General features: G+C 42.3%; 1 protein-coding gene across 1 annotated transcript in view; it reads left to right on the top strand.

The window, feature by feature from the left end:
- Window positions 1-27,420, top strand: part of LOC146062953 (uncharacterized) — a 366,150-nt gene that overhangs the window by 310,399 nt on the left and 28,331 nt on the right. Inside the window, exons 33-34 of the mRNA XM_083174963.1 lie at window positions 11,924-12,085; window positions 22,024-22,090. Of these exons, the coding sequence (XP_083031089.1) occupies window positions 11,924-12,085; window positions 22,024-22,090 (229 nt within the window). The remainder of the gene's footprint in view (window positions 1-11,923; window positions 12,086-22,023; window positions 22,091-27,420) is intronic.

The raw sequence follows: 27,420 nt of genomic DNA, 5'->3' as shown, positions 1-27,420 counted from the left end.
GTATAAATTCTAACCACCGTGCCAGAGTTTTGTCATCTGATGTTGTAGGTTGTCCCTGGTATATTCTCTTCAGTAAGTGAAAATGTTTTTACTACCGACAGTACAGTGCAATAAAGTTGGCCCAATGCAATATAAAACTGCTATGTTACTTCTTGATGTGTTGCCGCAGTTTAATATTCAATCTTGCAGTTTTCAGTTTGTTTGATTATTTTAGATATGGGTTTCCATTTATTAAATACATATAAAGTATCTCCCACTTATGTAGAACATGGTCTATGATAAATTTAATCACGTGGATATCAAATTATTTTAAGTAATTGTAATGTGTACCAATTTATGTTTCTGACTGGGTCAGAAAGCAAAGTTAAAATGATGAGCATCTCACTCGACCAGAGGCCTCAAACTACTAGAGAGTTTGGCATGCGAAGGTATTTACTGTCTGCAAGAGTTCTCTGCTTTGATTGTTATTATTTTAATAGTATATGTGGTTATTTTATTGAAGTTGTAGGACCATCCAGAACTACACAAAACCGTTATTTTACAGCTGGACGGTAATTCAGAAGCTATTCACAAGAAGAAACTGACAAAATCTAGAACTATGAAACAGTTTTTTTTATTTACTGAGCTCAGCAATAACAAAGTTGTTGACTGAATGTAATGTTCCATAAAGACAGAATGAACAATAGATCACTGGGGTAAGAGCACAATGTTCTGTGTGGGACATAAAGCACAACAAAGGCTCAAACCAAAGGCTTGTTTACCGTTTTAGTGCCTTGCAAGTGAAATAGAAATCACTGCAATTGCTTCACCAATAATTAATGACTTTAGAAACAGGAAATGGTCTCTTATATATCAAAAATGTAACAGTAAAGGTTTCCTAACTCTAATATGTTATAAACAGTTCTTATAGGTTTTCTATGACTGTAAAGAAGCATTGGCAGATTAAAGGGAGAAAAGACCTGTGTGCAGCCACTGTGTTGGCCCCCTCCTCTCTGGGAGTGCAGTGTGCAGGTCTCCAGAAACATGGCGTCTGCATTATGTTTGCAGAAACTTCTCTGCTGCATATGCACTGGTCTCCAAGAAAATGGCTGTCCTGCCATTTTTAAAATAGATTTCTATCTGAAGCACCCGCCGATATGGAGCTCCAGGGGGGGGTAAGTATAATAATATAGGTGAAGGGTTGCTGAACTGTGACAATGTTAGTATATAGCAAATATATTCCATATATATTACAGTTGCCCACATTGTATTCATATTAAAAAGCCACTGATAACAATAGCATATTTATACCCAAAGGTTGAGATGTATGGGCCTCAAAACACATCCAGCTCTGTTATAGCATACGTGCCAGAGTTATATCAGACATATACTGTATGCTCATATAAATACTTACACATATAATATTCTTCACTTACTAATATAGGGGGGGATGCTCTAACATCCGTGCCCCCTTACCGCCGCACATCGCTGCAGATCGCCTACATTATTATCGCATATGCTCTAACATATGCGATAATTATGGCAAAGGACAGCTCTTGCATTAAGAGCCTTCCTTTGCGGTTAGAGACAGTGGGTCCCATCGGAACCCAGCAGCTCCCAGCGACTCCCCTCTCCCTTCCTCCCTCCCTTACCCGGCGCTGCTGCTGTTGCGACAGGCTCTTCTCCTCCCTGCACCCAGAAGAGGATCATAGTGCAGGGAGGAGGAGGTTACAGGTCCGGGCAGCACAGCACTGTGCTGCCCGGACACTGAGAGGGGGAGTCGATGTGGGGCGGCGGGGGTCGATGCGGGAGGTGGGGGTCAGTGCAGGGCGGCAGTGGGTCGCAGTAAAAGCCCATAGGCTTCTGCGGGACATCGCCAGATTTTTCTGGTGATGCCCCCCCCTCCCGTCGCAATAACCCAGCGGGGGATGCTTAGAGCATCCCAAAATGTGGTAAAAACCCTAATAACGGGTTTTTACCACATTTTTAGTTCAGAGAATCTCCCCCATAGTTTGGAAAATATTATTTTTATATTATACTCACAAAATTAGAAAATGTCTGTACCATAGGCACTGCAATCTGTGCAGCTGCTTACAAGCACTGGGGGTTATTTAGTAAGGATCTCGAAAGCAAAATTTTTCTCTAATGGGCAAAATCATGTGAACTGCAGGTGTGGAAAATGTAACATGTGCAGGGAGAGTTAGAAATTGGTGGGATATATTGTTTCTGTGCAGGGTAAATACTGGCTGCTTTATTTTTTCACTGAGTTTTAGATTTCAGTTTGAACACACCTCACATAATGTCTAATCCTCCCTGCACATGTTATATTTGCCCCACCATGGGAGGAACATGGTTTTGCCCATTAGAGAAAGATTTTGCTTTTGAAATCCATACTGAATAACCCCCACTTTGCGGTGTGTGAACATGCTGTTACAGTGCTTTAGATTGCTCTGTTCTTCCCACATCTCCAGTTGCAAGCAGAAACAAGTGTCAAATGCAAATATACCTGAATATGGGGGTGGTTTGTGCTTTGGGCATGCTTAAGGAATAAACAAAGGTTTGTTCCAAGAAGGCAATATTTGCTTATATTTTTTTTGCTGTTGGCTGTACAGGCTTTGGCATGGGCTTCTTCACTCTGAAAGCAAGATGATCCATTAATATACATTAATATACAGTGTCTGTCCGGAAAGTAATGAGATTGATTTCTTTATGCCATGCAGAACAGGCGATGGGTGGGATGGGTGGATGGGGTGTCTCAGCTACACATTTCCATCAGTGGCAGTTGCCTCTAAGCCTGTACAGTGTACAGATTGAGCTGTAAACCAACTGTCCTTCTTTTATCTCGGTTGAGGTTTGAGGTGGTGCTTACTATCGAGCAATGATATGTGATTAAGTTTTGTGTTAACGCTTGCCATGCATCAAAAGACCTTTGGGTAGTAATCTTTGTCCAAGGTGCAAGTTTTCCACTGGTTTAAAATCTTTGAGGAGGCCAGAGAAGGTGTTTAGCATGAACCACGATCTGGATGACCTTCAACAAGCCGAAATGAGCAAAATATGCACAAAGTGCACGTTTTGAACACTGAAAGTCGTTTGAGTGTTTGAAGGGTAGCAGAAAGGTTGGGACTTTCAAAAACTACTGGGCAAGAGATTGTAACTAACAAATTAGCAATGCGCAAGGTCTCATGATCAAAACTACAAGCCTGTGGTGCATCTTTGGAGCTTGTGCAAAGTGATCCTGATTTTTTTTTTTACAAACTGATGATAGGTGATGAAGCTTGGATGTTTGAGTATGATTTGGAGATCAAAAGGCAAAGCGCAGAATGGCAAAAGGGTCTCAAAGAGCAAATCAAAGGCCAAATCCATGCTCATTGTCTTTTTTTAATTGAAGGGTGTGGTCCACAAGGAATTAATATCTACCAGCCAAACTGTCAATGGTGATTTTTAGAAGGGAGAGCTCAATCACTTTAGAAATAGGGTACTCAGCATCCACAAGGAGATTGCCACTACCTGGGACCTCCATCAAGACAATGTGCCGTCACACATTGCTGCAAGTGAGGGAGTTTTTGGCCAAGAAAAAGGTGGCAATGCTGCCTCAACCATACTACAGTCCAGATCTGGCCCCAACCGACTTCCTTTTGTTTCCCCGAATCAAATTCATCCTAAAAGGACACCGTTTTCAGACTGTAGACAAAGAGGAAGCTGCCACAACAAGGGCACTCAAGGACATTCCAGTTAATGCATTCTAAGAGGTGTACAAAGCTTGGCAGGCATGCTGGCAGCAGTGTATCAAGGATCTTACTTAAAGATTATTAGCTCTATGTACAGTATCTGAAAGTTTAAAAAAAAAATTCCCATATTTAGTCTCATTATTTACTCTGAAAAGACCCCAGTGATGTTCTTTAATGAGGGTTTTGAAGAATCAGAAAGCTTCTTCTGCTGCTTCCTGTTTCATGCTTCTTGGATAAGCGCTCTGTCTTGGACGCAGTATACAGTATGGTACAGTTTATAGATTTTGCATTCTGTCTTACCACACAAGACAAACATATGAACTCACTTGCCAGCAAAGCACCACTGAAGTATTATCACTACTGGCTGCAAAAGTCAGGTGGAAATGCCTTAGTACCACAGCATGCTGCAGTGTCAGAAGTGATGAATCATTGCCTGGCAACATACCATATGTAGATATCTTGCTAAAGCACACACAGTTGTGAAATTGCAGGGAATAACCCAAAATAATCTGGGTTAAATACATTGTAGAGATAGAAGAAAATATCTAAACATAGCAGGATGTACGTATAATAAATGACATACTGTACTTTGACAAAAAAATGTACAAAATCTAGAGACATAATAATGTTAGTTTTCAATAATTTAGATATCTGCCCAAATAAATTAAAAAATCAAAAAACAAATAAGAATTCCTAATTTAGTCCAATAGAAGAAATGGTACTTAAACTGGAAGGCTAGCCACACATCTACGGATGTTTTGTCCAATCTGGCTGGTTGAAACAAAAACTTGGTCATGGATGAGAATAAATGACAGTTGAACATTTGCTTCAAAATGCTGGAAAACTGACACTCTCATTCAGATATTACCAGGTTTTTGTTCCAAACAACCAGATTTTACAATAACTCTGTAGATGTATGGCCAGCTTTAAGATGGCCATACATCTACAGATTGATTGTCAGATCGGGCTGTTTGGAACAAAATCCTGGTAATGGATGAGAGCAAATGACAGTTGACCATTTGCTTTAAATTGCTGTAAAACTGCCAAACTGTCATTCAGATATTACCAGATTTTACAATAACTCTGTAGATGTATGGCCACCTTAAGTCCACAAATCCTCCCCCTGGAGCGCAAGTATAGTTTGAATGAATTTACTCAAGAGTAAATTTGATAATAAGGATTGGCAGACCTATAAAAGCTTTTTGTAATATAAATTGTTTAATTGTTCCTACATTTAGCATCTACTGTTAGCATTTAATCAGATAAACTATATTAAACACTAACTAATAATATATGTACTGTAGTAGCAGTTTTAGGATCTTCAAAGGAATTACCAGTCTTCAAAAATAGCAATTAATTCACACAGTCTGAGTATTAAAGTATTAATTCCATTTATTATGTAACAATGATTTCTGTAAGCATTTTGGAACTAATTTCTGAATTCACTACTATACCCTCATCTTAGTATTGGCATTAGAAACCCAGAATTCACAGGAATTTTAAGGATTATGTTAGTCCCAATAGTTTGGTGAGACTCCCCCTACAGTACCATGTCTAATTACTACCTGTTTTTTTTCCCCCAAGGAAACCAGCAAGGCCAAATTGACTTCATTGCAGAATTCCTGCATATCATGGCCAGCTCTCCTAATTCCCAGTACTAGTTTTGGTAGCTGTAGTAAAGGTGGAATATGACAGTACAAAAGCAATATCTATGAAGTGGTAAAACAAGCTAAATATCATGATCACTAGCAGGTGCCATGCAAAGGAATGCAAGCCTAAATTTGGAGGGAACGAGTAAAGGTAAAATTTCAGCCAGGTCTAGTACATTTGGGGGCAAATTCTGGTTCACTCTGGTTCACTCTCAATGAACTGTAATCAGCCCTGCCCTGATGGTCGGGGTTTGCAAATACTGCGGCGATTTGCAATGTCGCTGGGCCATTCGCAGGGGCCAGGGGCATGGGGAGGCGGACTCGGGTAGCTCCCATGGAAATACCCAGCATTTCATGGGCATCCCCATGAAAGTGATGAAAGTGCTGAGTGTTCCCATGGGATTGGGGGTGGAACGAGGTGTGCCAGTGGTGGGCATCAGCCGCCCGCCCTGTCTGTCCCACTGCCGACAAATATAAGTCAGTCTCCATATTTGCAAAGGCAGGGGAAATCATTTAATGCTTGCGGACCATCAAATCTCCTACTGCAGGCACAGACTCTTCTGCCAGACTTGTATTATGCAATTGATTAATGTGGTCATGTTGTTGCCACATTTTAATGTAATACTATGTATAAAGATGGAGCCGGCCTTATCTTTGGCTGGCGCTCGCCAGATGCCTTTCACTGGCGAGCGCCGACGATAGAGATGGGCGCGCATGCGTCTCACGCGCACACGCGTCCCAGTATCACGCCGGCTAGGCAGCGTCTTCCTGAACGTCTCCGCTTCAGGAAGATGCTGCCCAGTTCGGAGGGGGTTCAGGGCGACGAGGGGGACCGGTGGCGACGGCGGGAGAGGCATCGTTGACCCCTGCCAAACTCCTTTGCCACGGGGCGTGCGAGCATCTCGTGCGCACGCGACCCTGGTGGTAGAAACGCCATCTTTGCCACTGCAAAGATAAAGACGGCTCCATCTGTAGTTGGTTTATTAAGTAAGCCCTTAACAACAAATAACTTTCACAGTAATCATTTAAGTTATGTTTTGAGTGGTGTAACATCTTGCTCGAGTGGAGAAGTTAAAGAATAGAGCAGAGAACTAGTAAAAACATCCTATATAAACAGTGGGTAAACACTCTGTCTTATAAGAAAGTAAATATTAAGTTATCACTTCACTAGCCAAGGATAAATATGTTGTTTATAGATGTTTATATAAATATTTCTATAATTACATTTTTCTAATATACACGTGAAGTGTAACTGCAAGCTATATTTGTATACATTTATGTCTAATAATGTCAGCACTCTGCATTTGGTGCTTGTTTATTGCAGAAATTGACAAAGATAAAAAATGTCACAGTTGTGTAGATAGTATGTTTTTTTATCACTTCTCTGCTTCCGTCTTCAGGCTCACTCCTCCATCTTCATTAATTTAGCAAGCGATTACAGCACCCACAATATAAATGTTCAGTGGGAAAGGTCTTTACTATTAAGGCAACTTAATAGCACAAAGCAAGTAAAGACATTTTATCATGTAGAAATTGCTAGCAGATGCAGGTGCTTAACTGCAAATTACCACAGCCACACAGTAGAGTTTGGATATGGAATATCATTTTTTAGCTGCAGAAGTTATAGTTAAGCTCCCTTTGATACCTGAGCTAAAATGGTTGGTGTTTCCTTTCTGTTCATATACTTTAGTTGGAACCAGGGCCGCCACTAGAATTGTTGGGGCCCCGGGACTGACCTACAGTCCGGGCCCCCAGCGACACAGTGCCCTACATTACCATCCGCACCCCCGTGCATGCGCACCCCCCCTCCCCGCCCGTGCCTGCCAGCACCCCGCCTCCCCCTACCCCATTACTTACCATCGCGCGGCATCAATCCTTCAGCCTCCACCATCGGTCAAGTCAGGTCCGGAGTGCAGTGCAGCCTGCAGAGCGCCAAGCCCCTCTGTGTCCAAGCTCAGTGCTCTGCAGGCTGTACTGTGCGTGCCTGGCTGGTGGGCCGCCAGCGCTGGGAGGGGGAGTCGGTTTGCAGGTGCCTGGGGAGGTTTGGCACTGCTGTGGGCAGCTGCCCGAGCACCTCCAGAGGCTGGGGCCCGGGACAGCTGTACCCAGGGCACCCCCCCTGTTGGCGGCCCTGGTTGGAACCATGTAACCACTTGCACATTAGTACAGTAGACATACAGTAGGGGCTATTAAATTCTGTCGGTGTACAGTACTAACCATTTTGCCATCACCTTGCTGTCACCAACTTTTGTATTTTTTTTCCTTGCACCCCATAGAGGTATGCATCATGATTTGCAATATTGGGCTATCATAGTTGTAAAATGCACACCACTGCTAATTGAATCCTAACAAATGACTTATATTAGAATCTTTTTTATTACTACAATTATCACCATTTTTCTGTCACTATTTAAGGGTTTGTAGTTTATGGCTTTGACGTAAACCTAGATATTCATATTATGTATCTTCAGAAGTGACTCAAAGCACAGTTTATAACTGTAGTGTTAGAGACTGGTGACTGAGTTAACATTCTACTCAGGCTCAAGTCAAATTTCTCTGCACAGTACAGTTTAGAGATTAGAAGAAATATCTGCCACAACGTAGGTCAAATGGGGCCAAAGCTGTTTTATTAAATATGGAGACCACCCACAACATTTAACCCCTAGTCAGAGTTCATTTTTGTTGATTTATTTTTAAAACTATTTTCGGCTTGAACAGAAACATACAAAAATATATTTTGTTTTTTAAATCAAAATTTAAAAAATAAAAATTTGTTTAAAAATTATCAGTTTGAAATGCCATTTTCACAATCATTTTTAAGAAACTACACTTGTATTTTTTTGTAATGTTGAATAAATATTTTAAATCTTGGTTCCTCCACCTACAGATGGTCAGCTTGAATGGTCTTGCAGCAGGGTATGGGAAGTACTTCACTGACTGCCAGCATCAAGTAATAGCACTGCTACAGCATCAGGGCCTAGTTAAAGGTTCCAGGTGCCCTAGGCTAATATAACTCCCCTTGTAATACTTAAAAATAAATGTGTATGGGCACTCAGGGACTCGCCATTCATACTGACCATGTGCATGTAACAAAGGTTTTAGAACTGGCATATATGATCTGATGCTTGTAGCATGTGAAGGAGACTTTGGCTTTAGGCTGCCCAGTTGGCGCTGTAGCACAATGTACATAAAGTAATGGCTCCGTCAGTAAGTCACACTGGCACCGCCATCTCCCAGTCACCTTATAAATTTTACCATGCACAGTACACCGGGATGGCATGTAGCTAACAAGTATGGGATAAATTAGGCCTTATACTTATTCCTTGGCTGTCACCTGCAAGGTGCCCCAAAACCCCCCTTCAGCTTTCTCTGAAATGGTGGCCACTAACATCCCTGAAGCATCCCTTATCAGCGCAGCCACCTACTGTCTGGGGTCAGACCTAGTACTCTGCTCAGTGGGCGGATTTACTCTAAATGGCGCTGCTGCATCGTAACACAAGAATCCTGTGTTAGGATACATGCAGTAGTGTAATTTGGAGTAACTCTGCCCACTGAGCGGAGTACTAGGAGTTGGGTAGGAGCACCTGGAGCCGCTGGCAGCTTGAAGTCATCAAATCTGCAGGTGGGTAAGGAGCTGGCAATAGTAGTTAACAGTCAGTGCAACAGCCCTGATCAGCCTATTGGTATATCAGTCACTGTACACCATGTAACAGTACAAGTGAAAAGGGGGGAATATCAAATGAGTACACACAAACTAGGAGCAGGTATTGGTAAATAATAACAACCCTCATAAAAGAAGATCTAATAGTAAATAGCAATAAGTAAAGACGCCCCCCCCCCCCATCGCCATCTACTCTCCTGACCTCTCCTGATCTCCTCACTCGTATTTCCAACTGTCTCTCCGCTATCTCTTCTAGGATGTCCTTCCGCTTTATTAAAATAAACATGTCTAAGACTGAGCTGATCATCTTCCTGCCCTCCCACATAACCTCACCTTCCATAATTTCACTATCTATTGGTGGAACAATGATCTCATCTAGCCACCGAGTACGCTGCCTTGGTGTTACTCTTGATTCCTCTCTCTCCTTTAAACCACACATTCAGCATCTTTCACAGTCCTGTCATTTCCAGCTCAAAAATATTTCCAGGATCAGGCCCTATCTCACCCAAGATGCTACAAAGACCCTCATCCACTCACTAGTCATATCCAGATTGGACTACTGTAATCTCTAACTTTCTAGACTCCCTGTAAAAACCCTCTCTCCACTCCAATCTATCCTTAATGTTGCTGCCTGGCTCATCTTATTCTCCATACCTTCTATGTCCACCTCTCCTCTCTTACAAGCCCTGCACTGGCTTCCCTTTCCCTTCAGAATACAATTCAAGCTCCTTAAACTCACTTACAAAGCCATCACCCAGTTCTCTCCCACCTACATCTCTGACCTTATCTCTCCTTACACTCCCACCCACCCTCTCTGCCCCACAAATGCACGTCTCCTCTCCTGCAAACTGGTTACTTCCTCCCATTCCCGCCTCCAGGATTTTGGTCATTGTGCTCCATATCTCTGGAATTTCTAACCCTCCCGATTAGATTAGCCACCTCCCTACAAAACTTTCAATGGGCTCTCAAGACCCACGTCTTCATTAGATCTAATGATTTATCATCCTAAGCCTCTATGCTCACTTCTCTCCATGTTGTGTCGCCCATTTTGTCTGCCCCTTCCCTTTAGAATGTAATCTCTAATGAGCAGGAACCTTTCTCCTGATGTGCTTTTAAAAGAATATATCTCTGCCACTGTTATAATTGTCTCATTGCCCACTGCTGTCTTTTATTTACCACGTGTTTGTCCTAGTTTGCATTTGTACTGTAAATCACTATATTCTTTTTTTTGTTTTTTTGAACATCCATGTATTGTCAGGCACTGCGGAACCCTTGTGGCACCATATAAATAATAATAATAATAATAATAATAATAATAATAATAATAATAATAATAATAGTCACGTATAATAACCCATAATCAGTGTATTTATTTGTCATCCCTTACATTACATCTCTGCACATTTAGGGCCAGGAAAGGTCCAGGAATGTATCAGGGAATGATGCCTAGGAAGGACTGAGCACCAACCTAGGGAAGCCACTCAATAACACCCAACAATGGCACTGGCATTCAGGCTCAGGGCAGGTCAGGGTCCCAGGCATGGCAACTGGTTCTGTTCTGCATATGCATCCAAGCCACCAGCACACGCAGCCTCTTTGTGCATTGTGCCTTCTGGATGTATGCATAGAGCCTGATTCATTGAAAGCATGTCTATGCCTGTGAGTCATGCTGATGCTGGACACAACTGCTAACAGTCATTATTCTACCACATAGTCAAAAGTTGAAAGCACCTGTCAACTTATTCACTGCCATGGACTGATTGAAGAGATAATAATCATAATCTACTATTACACAAGAAAGCGCATTGGGTACTGTATGCAGCAAAATTAAACCCAATGGTCCGAATGAGGATTTTCATCTTGCTTATGATGAGTAGAGTTTCATTGTATGTTACAGTGCATATTGAAATGGATGTCATTTTGAGAGCATAGCAGTGAAAACCTATACTCTTTATGCTGTACACAGAAAGATATAACACAATGCTTAAATCAGTGAAAAATCAGTGAAACCTATATTGTTAATTATTTTATGTTATAATAGTTTGTATAGTGTCCTTTTCTTGTGATTTTTTTTTAATGATTATTAAAATGTAGGACTTGTTAATATAAAAAACGATGACCAATTGTCTTAGAAATGTACATTTTACCTCATCATGCTCCTGTGTATAATTGCATGTTTTATTGCTTACAGTACATATGGACTCATATCTTCGGTTGTGTAGTTCATGAAATATTTATATTATTTGATTGTGTAAAAAATTTATAAAAACTTTTACTCAACATTATAGACCTTGTTGATCAATAAGATACTGCAGATTCATAGGGGACTACTATTGAACCAACCTATTAGCTGATTGCAGGTGTTATCTTTAAAAATCCAGTAAGAGCTGCCAGCAGTAAAACTGGTACTGTAAATATCCCGGAAAGCAATTGTTCCCATAGGTAATTATAGGGCTGTGCTGTTCAAGATGATTCTCTAGCTCAAATTCTGTCACAGTACAAATAACATTTGCAGGTTTGCAGCTTTAAGCTATGGATTTTACACAACTCCATTTATTTGCCATGTATGTTTTCATTGTTTTGTTTTAGGCTTGTATTGAACTACAAGGAGGTGCATAGAAAATCATTAATCTTTCATCACAAACCATGCAATAGTCTGTTGGTCACTTACTGTAATTCTATTGTCTATGTAACACATTTTCATACATTCATTTTTTTATTTTAATGTTTGTATTACCAGAATATATCTTAGTATTCATTATTTACTAATTACCGTATTTTAACTAAATTGCTAATTTAGCTGTTTTTTTTTTCTTTTGGTTTATTGTTATTTATCACTGCAATTAGATGTTTTCTCCTATTTATACTGAGAATTGTTAAATGTTTTAATTTTTCATATATTTTAGGGTGATCCAGGTATACCAGGAGATCAAGGTCCACGAGGAAAAACAGGTCTACCAGGTGAAAAGGGTGATATGGGACCTGTTGGACCACATGGAGACAGAGGTTACCCTGGTAAACCTGGAAATGATGGCCACCCAGGTCCACCAGGCGCACCAGGAATTACGGTTAGTTTAAAAAAGCTGCAATTGCTATATTGTAGCACTTCATGTATAGAGTCTCACACAGATATTTAATCAACTACAGGAATGTGTGGGGCAAACTTTGGTAGCAAATAATATGATTTTTGTATCTGAGGGCCTTGTAAACACTTCAACTGTTCTAAATATTTTGCTGAATTTAAAAACGGAATCCACCGAGTCCAGATAGCTGTAGTGCTTAGCAGATGCTAGAACATTGTATCTCTGAACTGGAAATCAAATAGAGGAGTAAGCAAAAATAATGGGAGGGTACATTTTATTATTTTAAGCCTACAGTAGTTGTGGTTTAGGTGACATGACTGGCAGGAATTAAAGGGAAATGGAATGACAAATCAGGATGCCCAATAGCTTGTGCCTTCCTACCAACAATTAATTATATTTGGCTCTAAAACTAGAAAGTTCTTGATACAGTACCTATGGATTTTTGTGCCCAGCTGTAGCTTATTAATGGATAGGAGTATACAGTATGTAAAGCAGGTACATGTGCTTAAGATCACCTCCAGTGTGAATGATATTGTATATTTCTGTTTTGTAGTTACTGTATAACATTCATCTGAAATATGTTCAAAGAGATTGATAAGGAAGACTTATAGTATGACAATGAAGAGTGAATGCACTCAATGGTGTTGTTTCTTCAGAACCACTTGCAGCAACTGTAGGGTTAAACTATAATATATGAAACAAATTGAGAAACTATAGCAACAGTTTCCCTTTCATATTCTTTGACATAGAAATTGGTCTTTTGTAAATCATTTATTCAGTGATAGCTCCCCAGCCACCGCGTACAGTTGCTGAATGTTTCTAATGCAGCTGGGAATATTTTCCATCACATGTCCCTATCTGTTCTCTTCATTCTCCTGTTCAGCTTTCAAGATTATTATACTGGCTTGATTCCTTTTTATTGTTTTTATTATTTGTTCTCTGTGTGTTTGTATTATCTTTTGGCTACCCCCCAAAGCAGAAGTATAATACAAAGGCACAAATAGTGCCTATCCGTTGTACTTCATATTAAGAGGTGTCAGATTTTTGTATCTTTTTATGTTTTATGCCACAGATTTGTGAAACATAAAAGTATTACAGATCATAGAGTAATACAAAGATAGCATAATTAGAGGTACAGTAGTGGAAATAAGAAAATACAAGGATAATGTTAGAATATCATCTATAGATGTTAACGAAAATAGCCCCTCACAGAAAAAAGTTAAAGTTCTATTTTATTTAAAAGTACAGTACTTTATACAGTCTATGGCTACCAAATCATTATACCCCATTTTCTATGAGTTTTATTTCCTCCTTTGCCTTTATCTATAGTGATACTAACTTCAATGTAGGTGCTAAGCACAGTTTTACAGCAAGTGTGTTGGTTTCGTAGTACATTAGATTAAGAATGATGGCTTTAGTATCAAGTAGCATCAGTCATACTTATACCCAGAGCCATTGGACCCAGTTCACTCATGAACTACATATTGAGCTCAACTGAAGTCTCTACTGAGGCCCTTGTCTCACTGTTTATTGTTGTAGTCGACTTTGGACCAGAACCTAGTGCTCAGGCAGGTGTGGTGAATGTAGATTATCTAATATATGATCTCATAGGCTGGAGATAACTCTTAATAATACCAGATGATTGGCGGAGACCCAGTAGCAGAGGCTCGGGGTCTAATACGTCAGTGATCTTTGCCAGGGAACCCTGCAAGGGGTTTTTGTCTAAGCTGCACCCAATTTCTGATATCAAACAAAGAATGAAACTGAGCTGAACTAGACTAGACTGGTCTGGACTCAACCTGACTGGACTGGTCTGAAGCAGACTGGAGTTGACCTGATTAGACATAACCAGAATGGATTTGATTGGTATGGACTTAATCACTATGGAATTGAGCAGACTGCAATGAACTGGACTGGAGTTGACCGGATTGCACTGAACCGGACTTCAGTTAAATAGACTGAACTAAACTGGTCTGGACTGCTCACAGACATAACTCCAACACAGATTCCAGGGAGCATAGGAGCAAGCATACGGCAGAGACTGAGATTGACATTGCACTGGAAATGTGAGCCAGTCAGGAAGTGGAATTTATAGGGTTGAATATTTGCTGATGGGTTACTGAAGTCAAGTGATCTGGGAATAGCACTCTGACTGGTGGAGGAGTGTCAGGTAACTGTATCCAACATGACAGCATTCATGTCAGGGTTTTGATGTACAGTCTGTGAATCCGGATACTAATAGGAAGCATAGTATTGCAGAGTAACACTTAGAATAATCCACAATAGATTGGAATTGCTGTGCAGAAACAGTATGGGGAACTCATATGGAGAACAGAATGATCCACACAGGTGGATAATAAGCAGCTAGCAGCACAGACTGCATCCTGTATGCAGAGTAGGCCTCCTAGATGCTAAACTCAGCAGACAGGAAAAACATGGTACTAGTGAGCTGAGATAAACCTAGCAAACAGAAAACACCATAGATACAAGACAGATGGCAGAGGTAAGTCACACAATTATATGGATTTACTGTAGTTAGTAGAGTGAGGGCGGTCATGATCCTAAGTTATGCCATACTACGGATGGTCATCAATGGTTCTACTTGGGTCAGTCAGGATGGGGCTAAATTTAGGAATGTCAAGATGGCAATCACTAGCATAACTGGAGTCAATGGCCTAACTCACAGAGGCAATGGAGGATCCAACCTCTGGGATCCAAGCCCTGAATGGGCACCTGCATGTAAAGCAGCACCTGTGTTGTTTACATGTAGTTAATTGGCTCTATACCAGGTGCCCTGCTAACATCTGCAATAAGGGACAGGATGGCTCCTGTCTGGTATCACTCAACCTGCACTGCAGAAAGCAATGTTTCTGGACTCTGAGATGATACACCCAGGTAAATGTTGACATACAACATATTTGCGGTAGGGGCACAAAATTTAAACTTGCCTCCAGGTGACTGAGATGAACTTACTCCCCTGACTGGAGTTGGTATCCTACTAGGAACAAGATCATCCCTGTCCATCTCATCAGGATTCAGAAGCTGCCTAGAAACAATATACTCCCTGTGTTCAGTGGCGTAACTACAGAGGGTGCAGGGGGTGCAGCTGCTATGGGGCCCGGGCCTTTGGGGGGCCCCATAGCAGCTGCATCCCCTGCACCCTCTGTGTAGTGTGGGCAGAGGCTGCGCCAGTGTGTGCGCCTTCATTGACTGACACCCGGCAGGAGGTCAGCATATAGGAGAGCGGCGGCTCCCTCCGCCGCTTGCAGACAGGAGACACACAGCGCAGGGGAGCGGCGGATGCCAGAGCCGCTTGCAGTAGCCCCTGCACACAGAAAACTTGGCGCACAGCCATGAATGCAGGGGCTGCCTATGCCCGCCGCTCCCCTGCACACAGAAAACCTGGCGCACAGCCAGGAAAGCAGGGGCTGACTATGCCCGCCGCTCCCCTGCACCCAGTCATGCTGCTCATGCAGAATGCAGGCCGGTCCGGGGCACATTACTTCTCGTGATGCGGCTTGGTGCTGCTCAGCTGCTGAGCCTGAGAGAAGGATGTTCATGCTTTAATGTGCAAGTGAGGTGAGTGACAGGATTAATAGGGTGCAGGACACGGTGTTCAGGGGGAGGAGGGGTAGGTAATGGCATATTGTGTACTGGGGCAAGGGGTGTTTGCTGTATGCTGTCCCTTTGTGCTGTGCCTCCAGCTCCACCACATGGCCTATATATATATATATATATATATATATATATATATATATATATATATATATATATATGAACTTCCTGTACCCTCCTAGGCATTGCACACTCAGGAACCAACATATATACATACAGTGAATGCAGCACTTAGCAACATATGGGGATATAGGCATTTGCTCTTCAACTTTTTGAGACTTACCTGTCTTGTCATCAGGATATCCTTACAAAAGTCTCCTAATTGTAAACTGCAACTGCCCGTGTCTGTGTATATTGTTGACTGTCACCTTCACTGTATATTTAATATGTGCGTGTGTAATTTTATATATATATATATATATATATATATATAATCTACCAGTGAGCCGGCACTCCCTTGTAGAATGATCATGTCCTGACCCAGTGCCTTCCCAGGGGAGCCTTGCGGTTCCTAATACATCTGTATGTGAATCAGGCAGCACTCTTGGTAATTTAAAGCAGTGAAAAAAACTTTAATTAATCTGACCTGTTTCGGGCATAGGTGGCTCGTCCTCAGGGAACTATATACACAGTGTGACAGCTGCTCAATCAAATTTAAGTATAACTTGCATATCAGTGTCCACTGTGCCCGGTCCTGCCCCTCCACATCAGACACCAAACCAGGGGGCCCCATTTAGAATTTTGCTATGGGGCCCACAAAGGTCTAGTTACGCCCCTGCCTGTGTTACTATACAAAACAACAGAAATTAAGCAGTGCTGTATATAACACATTTATGAAGGGATTGCCTGTTAATAATACACCTTGATCACCTTGAAAAAGCTGATATACTCTGTGAAACTCGTCAGTAGGATACTACACCCTTATCTGGTACAAAAGGAACTTTGATATCTATCCTATTTTGGCGTCTTCATCCATGAGAAAAACCATCTACTGGCAATTATACTAAAGGACACCACCCATTGGGAAGCTCCACAAGGTCCTTGCAATTCCTCCAGCGACCCTGCCTATAGCATTTGCACCCCAGCAGAATAATGAGGACTACGGACCCAAGCCCGGAAATAATCCCTTATCTAAAGTGGTGAGACTTTGTATTTGCCAAAAGCCAACTGCCATAACCTGTTTATCTAATAGGAGGACTGACCATTCCAAGTAAATCCCCCTACTGACCAGAAAAGGGTTATTCATTCTTAAATTTATGTGTATTTTTTTATTATGTTTTTTAATATATTGTGTCTATTACATTAATATTGTTTTAATAATAAATGTATTATTAACAGGCAATCCCTTCATATATGTGTTAAACTTAATATATACAGCGCTGCTTAATTTCTGTTGTTTTGTATATTTTCTCTTAGTGCAGGCATGTCCAAACTGTGGCCCTCCAGCCGTTGTGAAACTACACATCCCAGCATGCCTTACCATAGTTTTAGCATTCCCTAATAGCAAAACTGTGGAAAGGCATGAAGGGACTTGTAGTTTCACGACAGCGGGAGGGCCATAGTTTGAACATGCCTGTCTTAAGCCCTGTACACACGGGGCAATCTATCACCGAGCAATATATCGCTGATGAAAAAGAAACTGCCGGGAGAGCCCGGCAGTGGAAATCAGCTGGTCGCAGGAGCAAGCTCCTGCGACCAGCAATCAATACGGGCAGAAAACGGCAGCACGCACCAGGCGATTTATCGCTGGTGCACACTCCCATCGCTGGCAATATGGTCGATCAGCGACCATATTTCCAGCGATATTTGCTATAATCGCCCCCGTGTGTACGCACCATTAGTGGTTCACTATAACCTCACTGGCACCTCATACCAGCGCCCGGTTCCTTCATTTACCTTGTAAATTTTTCCCCTTGCATCCCTGTGTTACTAGTCTATAGTATGTTCTCTCTCCAGAAGTAATGTGCTGGCTTAGTCCTGTTGTTTTCGCAGTTTGAGTCTTTTCCAGGCTACTGCATGCATCTTGCACAGTTCTTGAGGATTGTATTCTGTCAGCATGATTCTATGAGATGGTGTTAACAAACCTTGAATACATCCCCTGCCCAAGTGTATTTCCTACTGTAGATCTCTTATGATGCCATCCATGACTTGGACCCACTTACCTACTCCACAGATCTGACCTATCTTAGCCAAAGGCATTTCTCTTTGGAGTACAACTGCTACTGTAACTTGTTGGTGTACACAGTTATTGGGGTTCATCAGTCTCTCAGCCCTTCTTCCTACAAAGGTTCCAAATTGACTGAAATCAGGAGACCTATATAATTTGGCTGTTTTGGACCCATTGTAACTCTCTCAACTGAGTTAATTATTTTCACATAACATTCCATTAGACTAACTGGAGTGGAAACAGACTTTATGGACTAAGCTACAGTATACCAGTCAGGTAAGCACTCTAGGTTTCCAAATTTGTAAGGTCAAAAGTTGAACCTCAATACAATTCCACTCCAATAATTATCACTACAAGATTTAAAAAAATGCATAAGTGAAATTAAGTGGTAATATAATCACAATTTACACAATGATGTTAAAAATTCAAACTGAAAATAACAGAGGGGAATAAACTATTTTGAAATTAGAATTTTTAGTACAGCATCCTAAAAAACGGTAATATTTCTTAGAAGGCAACAGGGAAAAGATTGAATACTCTAGCAAGGATGACTATGGTAAGAAATTATCTTGTTAGCGTTTGCTTTACCACTCCTATCATAAATGTCACCCATCCAAGGCAGAGACTGGACAATAATATTCTCTGCAGCTATAACTACCATATCTAAGCAGCCCCTATCTAAACACTTTGAATTCCCATACCGTACCATGATAGCATAAGTCAAAAGACTCTCATTCACACACAATAAAAATTCTCAAGTGTGGGCTTAGATAACCCTGCTGCTCAAAGTCCCTGCAGGAAGAGAGAGTGTTGCTGAGCTTTACTAACTGCAACTGATGAATATGAAGGGACCAGTAGCGACTCTTACCTCTCCAGGGGGGGGGCTGCCACGATGCAGGCCCCCCTCCGCTGCCGCTGCCATGTTCCTGGTCCCCTCAGCTGCGCCGGTCCCCATCGTGCAGCCGGCGCATGCGCAGTAGCCTCTTTAGTACTGTGCAAGCGCTGGCCCCCAGCCTCTGTGGGCTGCTTTTGCAGCAGCCCCCAAAGGCATAAATAAATAAGAAGTAGATTTTGATTGGTTGCCCACAGCAACATCACATGTGAAGTAGAATACACATCTTAGTAAATTTCCCCCAGAATGTCTATATGATTGTAGTTTATGTGGATGGTTTTTACTTTTGAGTTTTGTGCGGAGTTCCAATTTAAAGTGTGAAAGAGAAAGAGGACTCATTGCAGTGGGGACCATTGAGGCTAACATAAGGAATGTGATTGAAATGTATCTATTGTTTAAGGTAGCACTGGTGCATGTTCTCCAATCGTTCAGTTATTACATGTCTGCTAGTGAAGTGTTTAGGGTGGAAACCACTCTACTGATGGGGGGTAATCACACACTGGTAAAGGTGGTACACTCACTAGGTAAGAGTGGTATCTGGAGTGCTTAATTAAATAATGTAGACCTAATGCCCAATTTATTATCAGGGCATGCTCCTGGTGCCTGCTTTTGCAAATAGGGTGCCTATTGCTATGGATCACTTTTTTAAAAACAAACTTCTGAGTAACGCTATGGGGTCTCAGACATCTGTGCCAGTTCAACTGCAAACAAATTTGCATTGGCCGACTAGAACACACCTAGAAAACAGTAGCAATACATTCTGTGTTTTTGTAGACAACTCCCACCCCCATCCCCCCTGTTACCTTCCCTAAACAATCTCTATCTGTCACTCATTTTACAAATACATACTCACCATTGCCACTTATCAGTCTCTGCACTGTTACTGTGATGCATGCGCAGTGGCACAAATTGCTCCAATGTATCCAACATCGACTTTATTTCCACTTCTGAATCAAGTGCAGCATTCCCTGTTTATACCTTACTAATATCAATATACAGCATATGCTTCTATATGAGTGTATGTATATATGTATATATATATATGTATATATATATATATATATATATATATATATATATATATACAGTGCTATTTTTGTAGGAAAATAGGTCCAGGAACTGTGGGCGGGGGCAGAAAGTTGGTGGTGATGTGGGAGGAGCTACAAAAGGGGCGGGGCATTAAATAAAAATAGAAAAGAAAAAGAAAAACATAATTCCTCACTCCGTCACACTTATTATACATATGCCACACACAGAGATTTGCATTATACATATGCCCCACACTGTGATGCCCATTATACATATGCCCCACACTGTAATGCTTATAAATATGCCGCGCACAGAGATGCCTGTTATACATAAGGCCCACACAGAGATGCCCGTTATACATATGCCACTCACAGAGATGCCCATTATACATATGCCACTCACAGAGATGCCCATTATACATATGCCCCACACCGTCATGCCCATTATACATAAGCCCCACACTGTCATGCCCATTATACATAAGCCCCACACCGTCATGCCCATTATACATAAGCCCCACACCGTCATGCCCATTATACATAAGCCCCACACCGTCATGCCCATTATACATATGCCCCGCTCCGTAACAGTTATTATACATATGTCACACACAGAGATGACCGTTATATATAAGGCCCACACCAAGATGCCCGTTATTAGTATTCAGGGGTGCATGGATTCAGCTGTGAATCCTCATTATGGCTCTTACAATTTCTTACTTATCTTGGGATACATACATGCAGGGACAGATTGGGATACATCACATACAGCGACAGATTGGGATACATCACATACAGCGACAGATTGGGATACACACATGCAGGGACAGATTGGGATAAACACATGCAGGGACAGATTGGGATACACACATGCAGGGACAGATTGGGATACACACATGCAGGGACAGATTGGGATACATACATGCAGGGACAGATTGGGATACACACATGCAGGGGCAGAATGGTATGCTGGGCAGGTCTCCACCTGACCTGTCTCCTTAGTGGCTACATAACCCCTCTAATAGGCCAGTCTACAGTGATTGGGGCAGCATTAGGAGACCAGTAAGTTACCACTTACCAGACCACCTCCAGCCCATCAGTCACCTGCGCCCTCAGGCAGGCAGTCAGAGGGAGAGTTAATCCTTGGGGCGGTCCAGACATGCGGGCGGGAAAGAGCAGCAAGAGAGACAGGCGGGCGCCGGGTGGGACAGCGTGTCTCGGCGGGTGTCGGGCGCGGGAGTCACCATGGATGCGCACTGACGTCCATGCTCAGGAGTCTACTTTATGTAACTTAGCTCTTTAAGCACAATGGGGCGAAGTGATAAAGTGGAAGGTGATAATGCACCTTCCACTTTATCAATTGACAGTTTTACAGTTTCTAGCAACTGTCAATTTTCAAACACAGCTGATTGGTTGGTGCATTATCAACTTCCACTTTATCACTTCACCAGGTTTAATACATCTGCCCAATGTACAGTTAGGAATCCATGGAGTAGGAGGTCAAGGGGCGGTCGCAGGAAGTACATCTTCCTTGCCGCCGCGTAAACAGAGATTGCAGACAATCTCTGTGTATTGTGCTGCAGCCTGCGCCCGGCGTTGAACTTCCGGAACGCCGTTCCTGGTGAGGTCATTTTTCAACTAAACTTCAGGATCTGCGTTCCGGACCGTTCCGCCACAAATATAGCCCTGTATATATATATATATATATATATATATATATATATATATATATATATATATATATATTTTTTTTTATATATATATAAAAACTTTCCTTTATTTTTTACAGACCCACGTAGAGACCTTTGATGTATGAATCTCTCTGTTAATAAATATCAATCCTTTATGTGGGCAAATCTGAAGACTAAATGGACTAATATGGTATAGTTAGAAGGTTCAAAGTGAAAAGTTATTTCCCAGTCACTAAGTAGAAGTCACAGATATGAACAGAATGAGGTCTGCATGAGACTCAGAGGCAAATTACTGTGCAGATTTTTATGTTTACTACATTCCATTCATCAGCGTTGATTCCTCTTCAGCTCATTGTAGAATATCTTACTGAATAGGAACCTGACAAGGCAGATAGCAATCTAGAAATGTACTTGATATAGTGGTATCCTTTAAAGATAACACCAAGCCATCTTCAATACAAAGATTTATTGTATTTCATGCTGTACTTTTGTTTCAATTATGCAAATAACCGTAATAACTTTCTCCACAGACACAGAATATTTCATTTGAAGAAATGAAAAAATATATTAAACAAGAAGTTTTACGAATATTTGAAGGTAAGAGAGACTACATGTAAAAAATGAATATCTAAGCTACCTATCATTACATCCTTTATTCATGTAGTTTCAGTACTCTGCCATTTGCTAGTCCATTTGTCAGACTAGTCCTGACTTATTATATACTGTACAGCATTTGTTTTCTCTTTTTTTATTCCATTTTTAAAAGAATACTGAAGTTACTTACACAGTATGTTCCATGCTCAGGAGTCTACTTTATGTAACTTAGCTCTTTAAGCACAATGGGGCGAAGTGATAAAGTGGAAGGTGATAATGCACCTTCCACTTTATCAATTGACAGTTTTACAGTTTCTAGCAACTGTCAATTTTCAAACACAGCTGATTGGTTGGTGCATTATCAACTTCCACTTTATCACTTCACCAGGTTTAATACATCTGCCCAATGTACAGTTAGGAATAAAAACAGGAACAAGGTGTAATTTACAACTTTGGCAAAGCCATGTCAAGTTAAATGTGACGCAAGTTTATTACATGCAGACTATGGGTACATTTACTAAAGCTTTTGAGATTAATTGCTATGTGCAGCGAATCCTGTTTAGGATTCTCTGCCATTCGCCATGTTCCGGAGGGCTGGAGCATTCACTGCCAGCCCTCCCTTTCACCCTATTCAACGGCGCAGGGGCTCGCTGCCCCTGACGGTGATTTTCAACACCCCACCCCCGGCAAATGCCGCAGGGAGCCGGGGGGACGGCGCAAGGCAGGGAGACTGGGTGATACTAGGCAGAGAGAAGAAGCACTGCTCAAAAGCTTACAATCTATAGGGCTGAAATACTTGCTAATTAAAAAAAAAACATTGATCATACTGTACTGGGACTGGCTGTGAACATGACAGCTGAATGGTATACTAAATAATAAAATCTAAAGTCATAGCTATGTACAAAATAGTAAAAGGTTACACAATAATATCAAAGTGCTTGGATATCTCAGTATTGGATCAGTTGCAAGGAAATAGAAGCTGCATCATACCACACATGCCCTTCCCTAGACAAGGCCCTCAAAACTCATCATCAATGCATTAAGGAAACTTGTGATGGCAGTACAGTACCCATATTATGCTATCGGTATAGGACAGTGGTTTCCAACCTCGGTCCTCAAGTGACCCCAACAGGTCATGTTTTCCAGGTCTACAGAATCACAAGGGGAATAATTAGCTTCACCTGTGAATATTTTAAAGATGTGCCCGTGAATAATGAGTATACCTGTTCACCAGCCTAGTGACCTGGAAAATGTGAACAGTTGGGGGTGCTAGAAGATCAAGGTTGGGAACCACTGGTATAGGTCAAGCACCAATATATCCAAAAATCTGTCGTTTATTGATCAGTTAGAAATTAGCTAAAGGACTCAGGGGCAGATTTATTAAGCTCGGTGAAGTGATGATGTGGCTGGTACTTTATCACCGTCAATCAGCTCTTGTATATACAAGCACTGACTTTTTATTGTAAAATCAAGCAACTCAAGAGCTACAGAGATTTATTACTAAAAAGACCCAGAAATAGTGTAGAAAAGGTGCTGAATAAGCCAGCAACCTAACATTTGTGCACGTACAGTAGTTCATAGATTACCAGTTCCGTATCTTCACAATCACAGACCTCTAGGGAATAGGCAGCTTTATATGTCTGATGCTGGGTAAAGAAAAAGGATATTTTTATAGCCAATTCATTTTGCTTTACATTAAATTGACTAACCTGAGAAATTGTCAGTTGATGTTCATTTTAACCTATTTTTAAAAGCAGAAAGCAAGTCTTTAGCTAAATACAATTTCTTGCTTCATTGTGCAGATAACTGTTTAATATCAAAACTAGGTTTCTGCTACTCAAAAAAATTGTGTTCTGGCTGCCCTGCAGGATTTTACATTCCATATTTGAATAAAAATTAAGTGAAAATAATTGATCTATTATATGAGATGTTGTTGTAGTCGTACAATCAATTACCGTGTGTGGTCAAAGTATTGGGCTACAAAGAGGTTTTAAAAGCCTCCAATTGCAGTTAATTTTGTAGTCTGTGAAACCCATAGCTTAGTACAACTAATTGACAACTCTGGTAGCACATTAAAGAAATAACTCAATAATGCAGAGCCAAGTGCTAAACAGTTATCTCTAAAAGCATTTTAATAGCAGGTAATTACTGCTTCAGGCATTGATTTAATGAATGTTGCTCAAATCAATTGCGCTTAAACCTGATAGTAGTCAACCAACAAACTACATTTAAAAATGATGGCCTTGTATTGTTTTGTTCATAAAAGACATAGACATTTGTACATCTAGATCAATTATTTTACCTGTGGCTCATCCCAAAGTATTTGTAACCCAGACTGTGTGGCAGATGCTGAATGAGAACTATGGGGTACAATTCCACCCAAATTCTGCCACTTACCCGATGTTCGGGGTCTGTGCATGAGGGAATATGTGCATACGCAAACCCCGGGAGAAAACAGCTTTGGAGAGTTTAACACTCGCTGAGCCGTTCGCTCGAGTAGAGGAAGGAAGGGGCGGATGCAGGGGAACACCCAGCATTTTATGGGCAACCCCATAAAAAAGCTGAGTGTCCCCTGTGGCGATGCATGCTCAGGGGCGGGTGCAGGAGTGTAAATAGGACTTTATGGGCCCATAACAGAAATTATAAAGGGGCCCCCCATTATCACTACAATGACCCTTGGGGGGTGGGCAAAAGAATCAGTGAGGGGAGTGAAAGACAAAGGCCATGTTGGACTAAAGAAATTAGGTAAAAATACCACCATTTCTAATGCACTAGAGCCTCCTACCGCTCCTGTGAAGTATGTAGTATGTGTGTGTGTGTGTGGGGGGGGTAACACTATAGAAGCCTATGGGATCTCTATGCATCACTGCTGTGTAAGGGATCTGCCACAGATGTCTCCCAGCATGTTCCAAATTTGCCGGCATCTATGCACCTGTGCAAAGGGGCTCCCAGGTCACAGATCCGAATGTCCAGGGAGTGGTGAGGATCGCAAAGGAAAGCTCTCATCAGAAGAACTGCCCTTTGTTGCTTATTACATATATGTAAGTACATATGCAATGAACATTGTGGGTATGGGTGGCAGGATGCCACCAGTGCTTGGTACATCCCGCCCCAAGATGGAAAACAGAGAGGAGTAGGGAGAGGGAGAGAGGGATGCTCATGCGAAAGGGAGGGTGTCAGAGAGAAAAGGGAAAAAGCAAGTTTGAAATGGAAGGGTGCAAGCAGGAGAGAGAATATCAGGCAGGAGAGAGAAAGAGGGAAGCAAGAGTAATAGAAAGGAGCAGGGAAATGAGGAGAAAGAGAGTGTCAGGTACAGAACGGGGGATAAAAGGGTGCCATGGAATGAGAGAGAGTTAGGGTGTCAGGTAGAGAATGGTAGAGAGAGACGGTGTCTGAGAGAGACATGGAAGTAGAGGGTGTCAGGGAGAGAATGGGCATGAGAGAGGGGTTGTCAGGGAGTGGAAGAGACTGTCAGAGAGAGGGAGAAAAGAAAGAGGTGAAGCATGGGGAAAGAGAGTAGAGTGAAAAAGAGGGGTGTGGGGCGAGACAGGGGAGGCAAGGCAAGCAGGGTTACTTTGTAATTTCCCCCCCCACCCAGTACTAGCAGTTGGGTCTCCTGTGCGCCGGCTTCCACAGGAAGCGGTACATCTGTCAGAACAGACTTAGGTCTACAGTCATTAGGTCGACCCCGGAAGGTCGACTGTCCCCAAGGTCGACAGGGTTAAAGGTCGACATGACTTAATGTCGACATGGGCCAAGGTCGACATGATTTTAGGTCGACAGACATTAGGTCGACATGAGTTTTTCACTGTTTTTGACCCGAATGTCGACACAGTCGACATTGACACAGTTGGAGTCGAACCGCAGCCCCACGCATCGCTCACTTCGCTCGCGATGCTTCGGGCACACTATTTTATTCTCCCACCACGGCTCAAAAAACAGTGAAAAACTCATGTCGACCTAATGACTGTCGACCTAAAACCATGTCGACCTTGGCCCATGTCGACCTTAAGTCATGTCGACCTTGAGTCATGTCGACCTTTAACCCTGTCGACCTTGGGGACAGTCGACCTTCCGGGGTCGACCTAATGACTGTCGACCTAAGTCTGGTCTGACAGATGACCGTTTCCCCTTCCACAGTAGTGGGGATGGTGTGAGAGCAAAAGAGGTATGGGGCAAAAGAGGAGAGAGAGAGATGACAGAGAGAGAGGGAGTGAGTGAGAGGCAGGTGATAGAGAGAGAGGGGGTGTGGGGGCAGAGGGGTGTGGGGAGGCGTTCAAATAGGGAAGCAAGGCAAGGGGGAGAGAGAGCATGGGTTAGAAAAGGGTTGAATTTGTCAGTCATGTCCCCCGTCCCCACCCCCACTCAGTATATGACTGACCTCCTGGCCTTCCTACCCTTCTCACCTGCGCAGTCAATGTCTCCCATAGTTGCTGATCTCCTCTGCCTCGGCTCTGGCAGCGGTTGGTCCCTCAGCTGCTGGTCTCCTCTGCACCCAGTGCTGGCTCCAGCAGCGGCTCTGTCTCTCACAGCATCCATGGGTCTCCTCGGCATCGGCTCTCTCATCGGCTGGTCCCTCATCCCTGCATCTCTCAGCTCCAGCTCTCTCAGTGGCAAATCTCCTCTGCCCCAGCGCTGGCTTCCACAGCAGCAGATCTCCTATGTGCTGCTGTCTTGTCATTGGTGTTGCTAAGGGGGAGGGGAGCCGGGTGCGCAACCATTACCCGATCAAAAACTGGCATTAACCCCCCATAGCAGCTGCATCCCCTGCACCCTCTATAGTTACACCACTGGGCAGGTGGCTGATGTCAAATGACGTCAGCGCCTGCCCCCTTTCTGGCGATCTGCAGTGATCTGAAAATTATGGATTTACTTTTCAGAGAGAAGGCTGCAGAAATCATTCGATGGTCAGCAACTATCAAATGTGTTCTCTTTGCACCCGCAAGTGAGGGGATGAGTTTGCGTATACTGCATGCAAGGATTCAGGCCCCGGGGGGGGGGCGGGCATCCGGTCAGTCTGCGGGTGGTGTTTACCTGTTCGCTGGGCTATGAACATAAGCAGCCTAGCGAACAGGTCTGAATCAGTGTCTGAATAAATGTCTTGCACCTCTGTATGCACACTTGACTTGCTATCCAGAATTTAAGGATTAATGTCTCCCCTGCATGTATTCCACTTTGTCTGGCTCAGAAGTAAATGTGGGATGTGGATCCATGACATCACTTCTGCCTATTTTAATAAGGCCAGTGGAAATAGTTTACTAAAAAGTTTTGTGAAATTTGTCTGAGGTTTTGGGAATTCAAGGGGGAAGATACAGTATGTGGCAAAAAAATAA

The sequence above is a fragment of the Crinia signifera genome, chromosome 3 (assembly GCF_055691185.1).
Source record: "Crinia signifera chromosome 3, ASM5569118v1, whole genome shotgun sequence".
Lineage (NCBI taxonomy): Eukaryota > Metazoa > Chordata > Amphibia > Anura > Myobatrachidae > Crinia > Crinia signifera.
The sequence above is the reverse complement of the archived record's forward strand: the minus strand, read 5'-3'. Positions and strand labels throughout refer to the sequence as shown.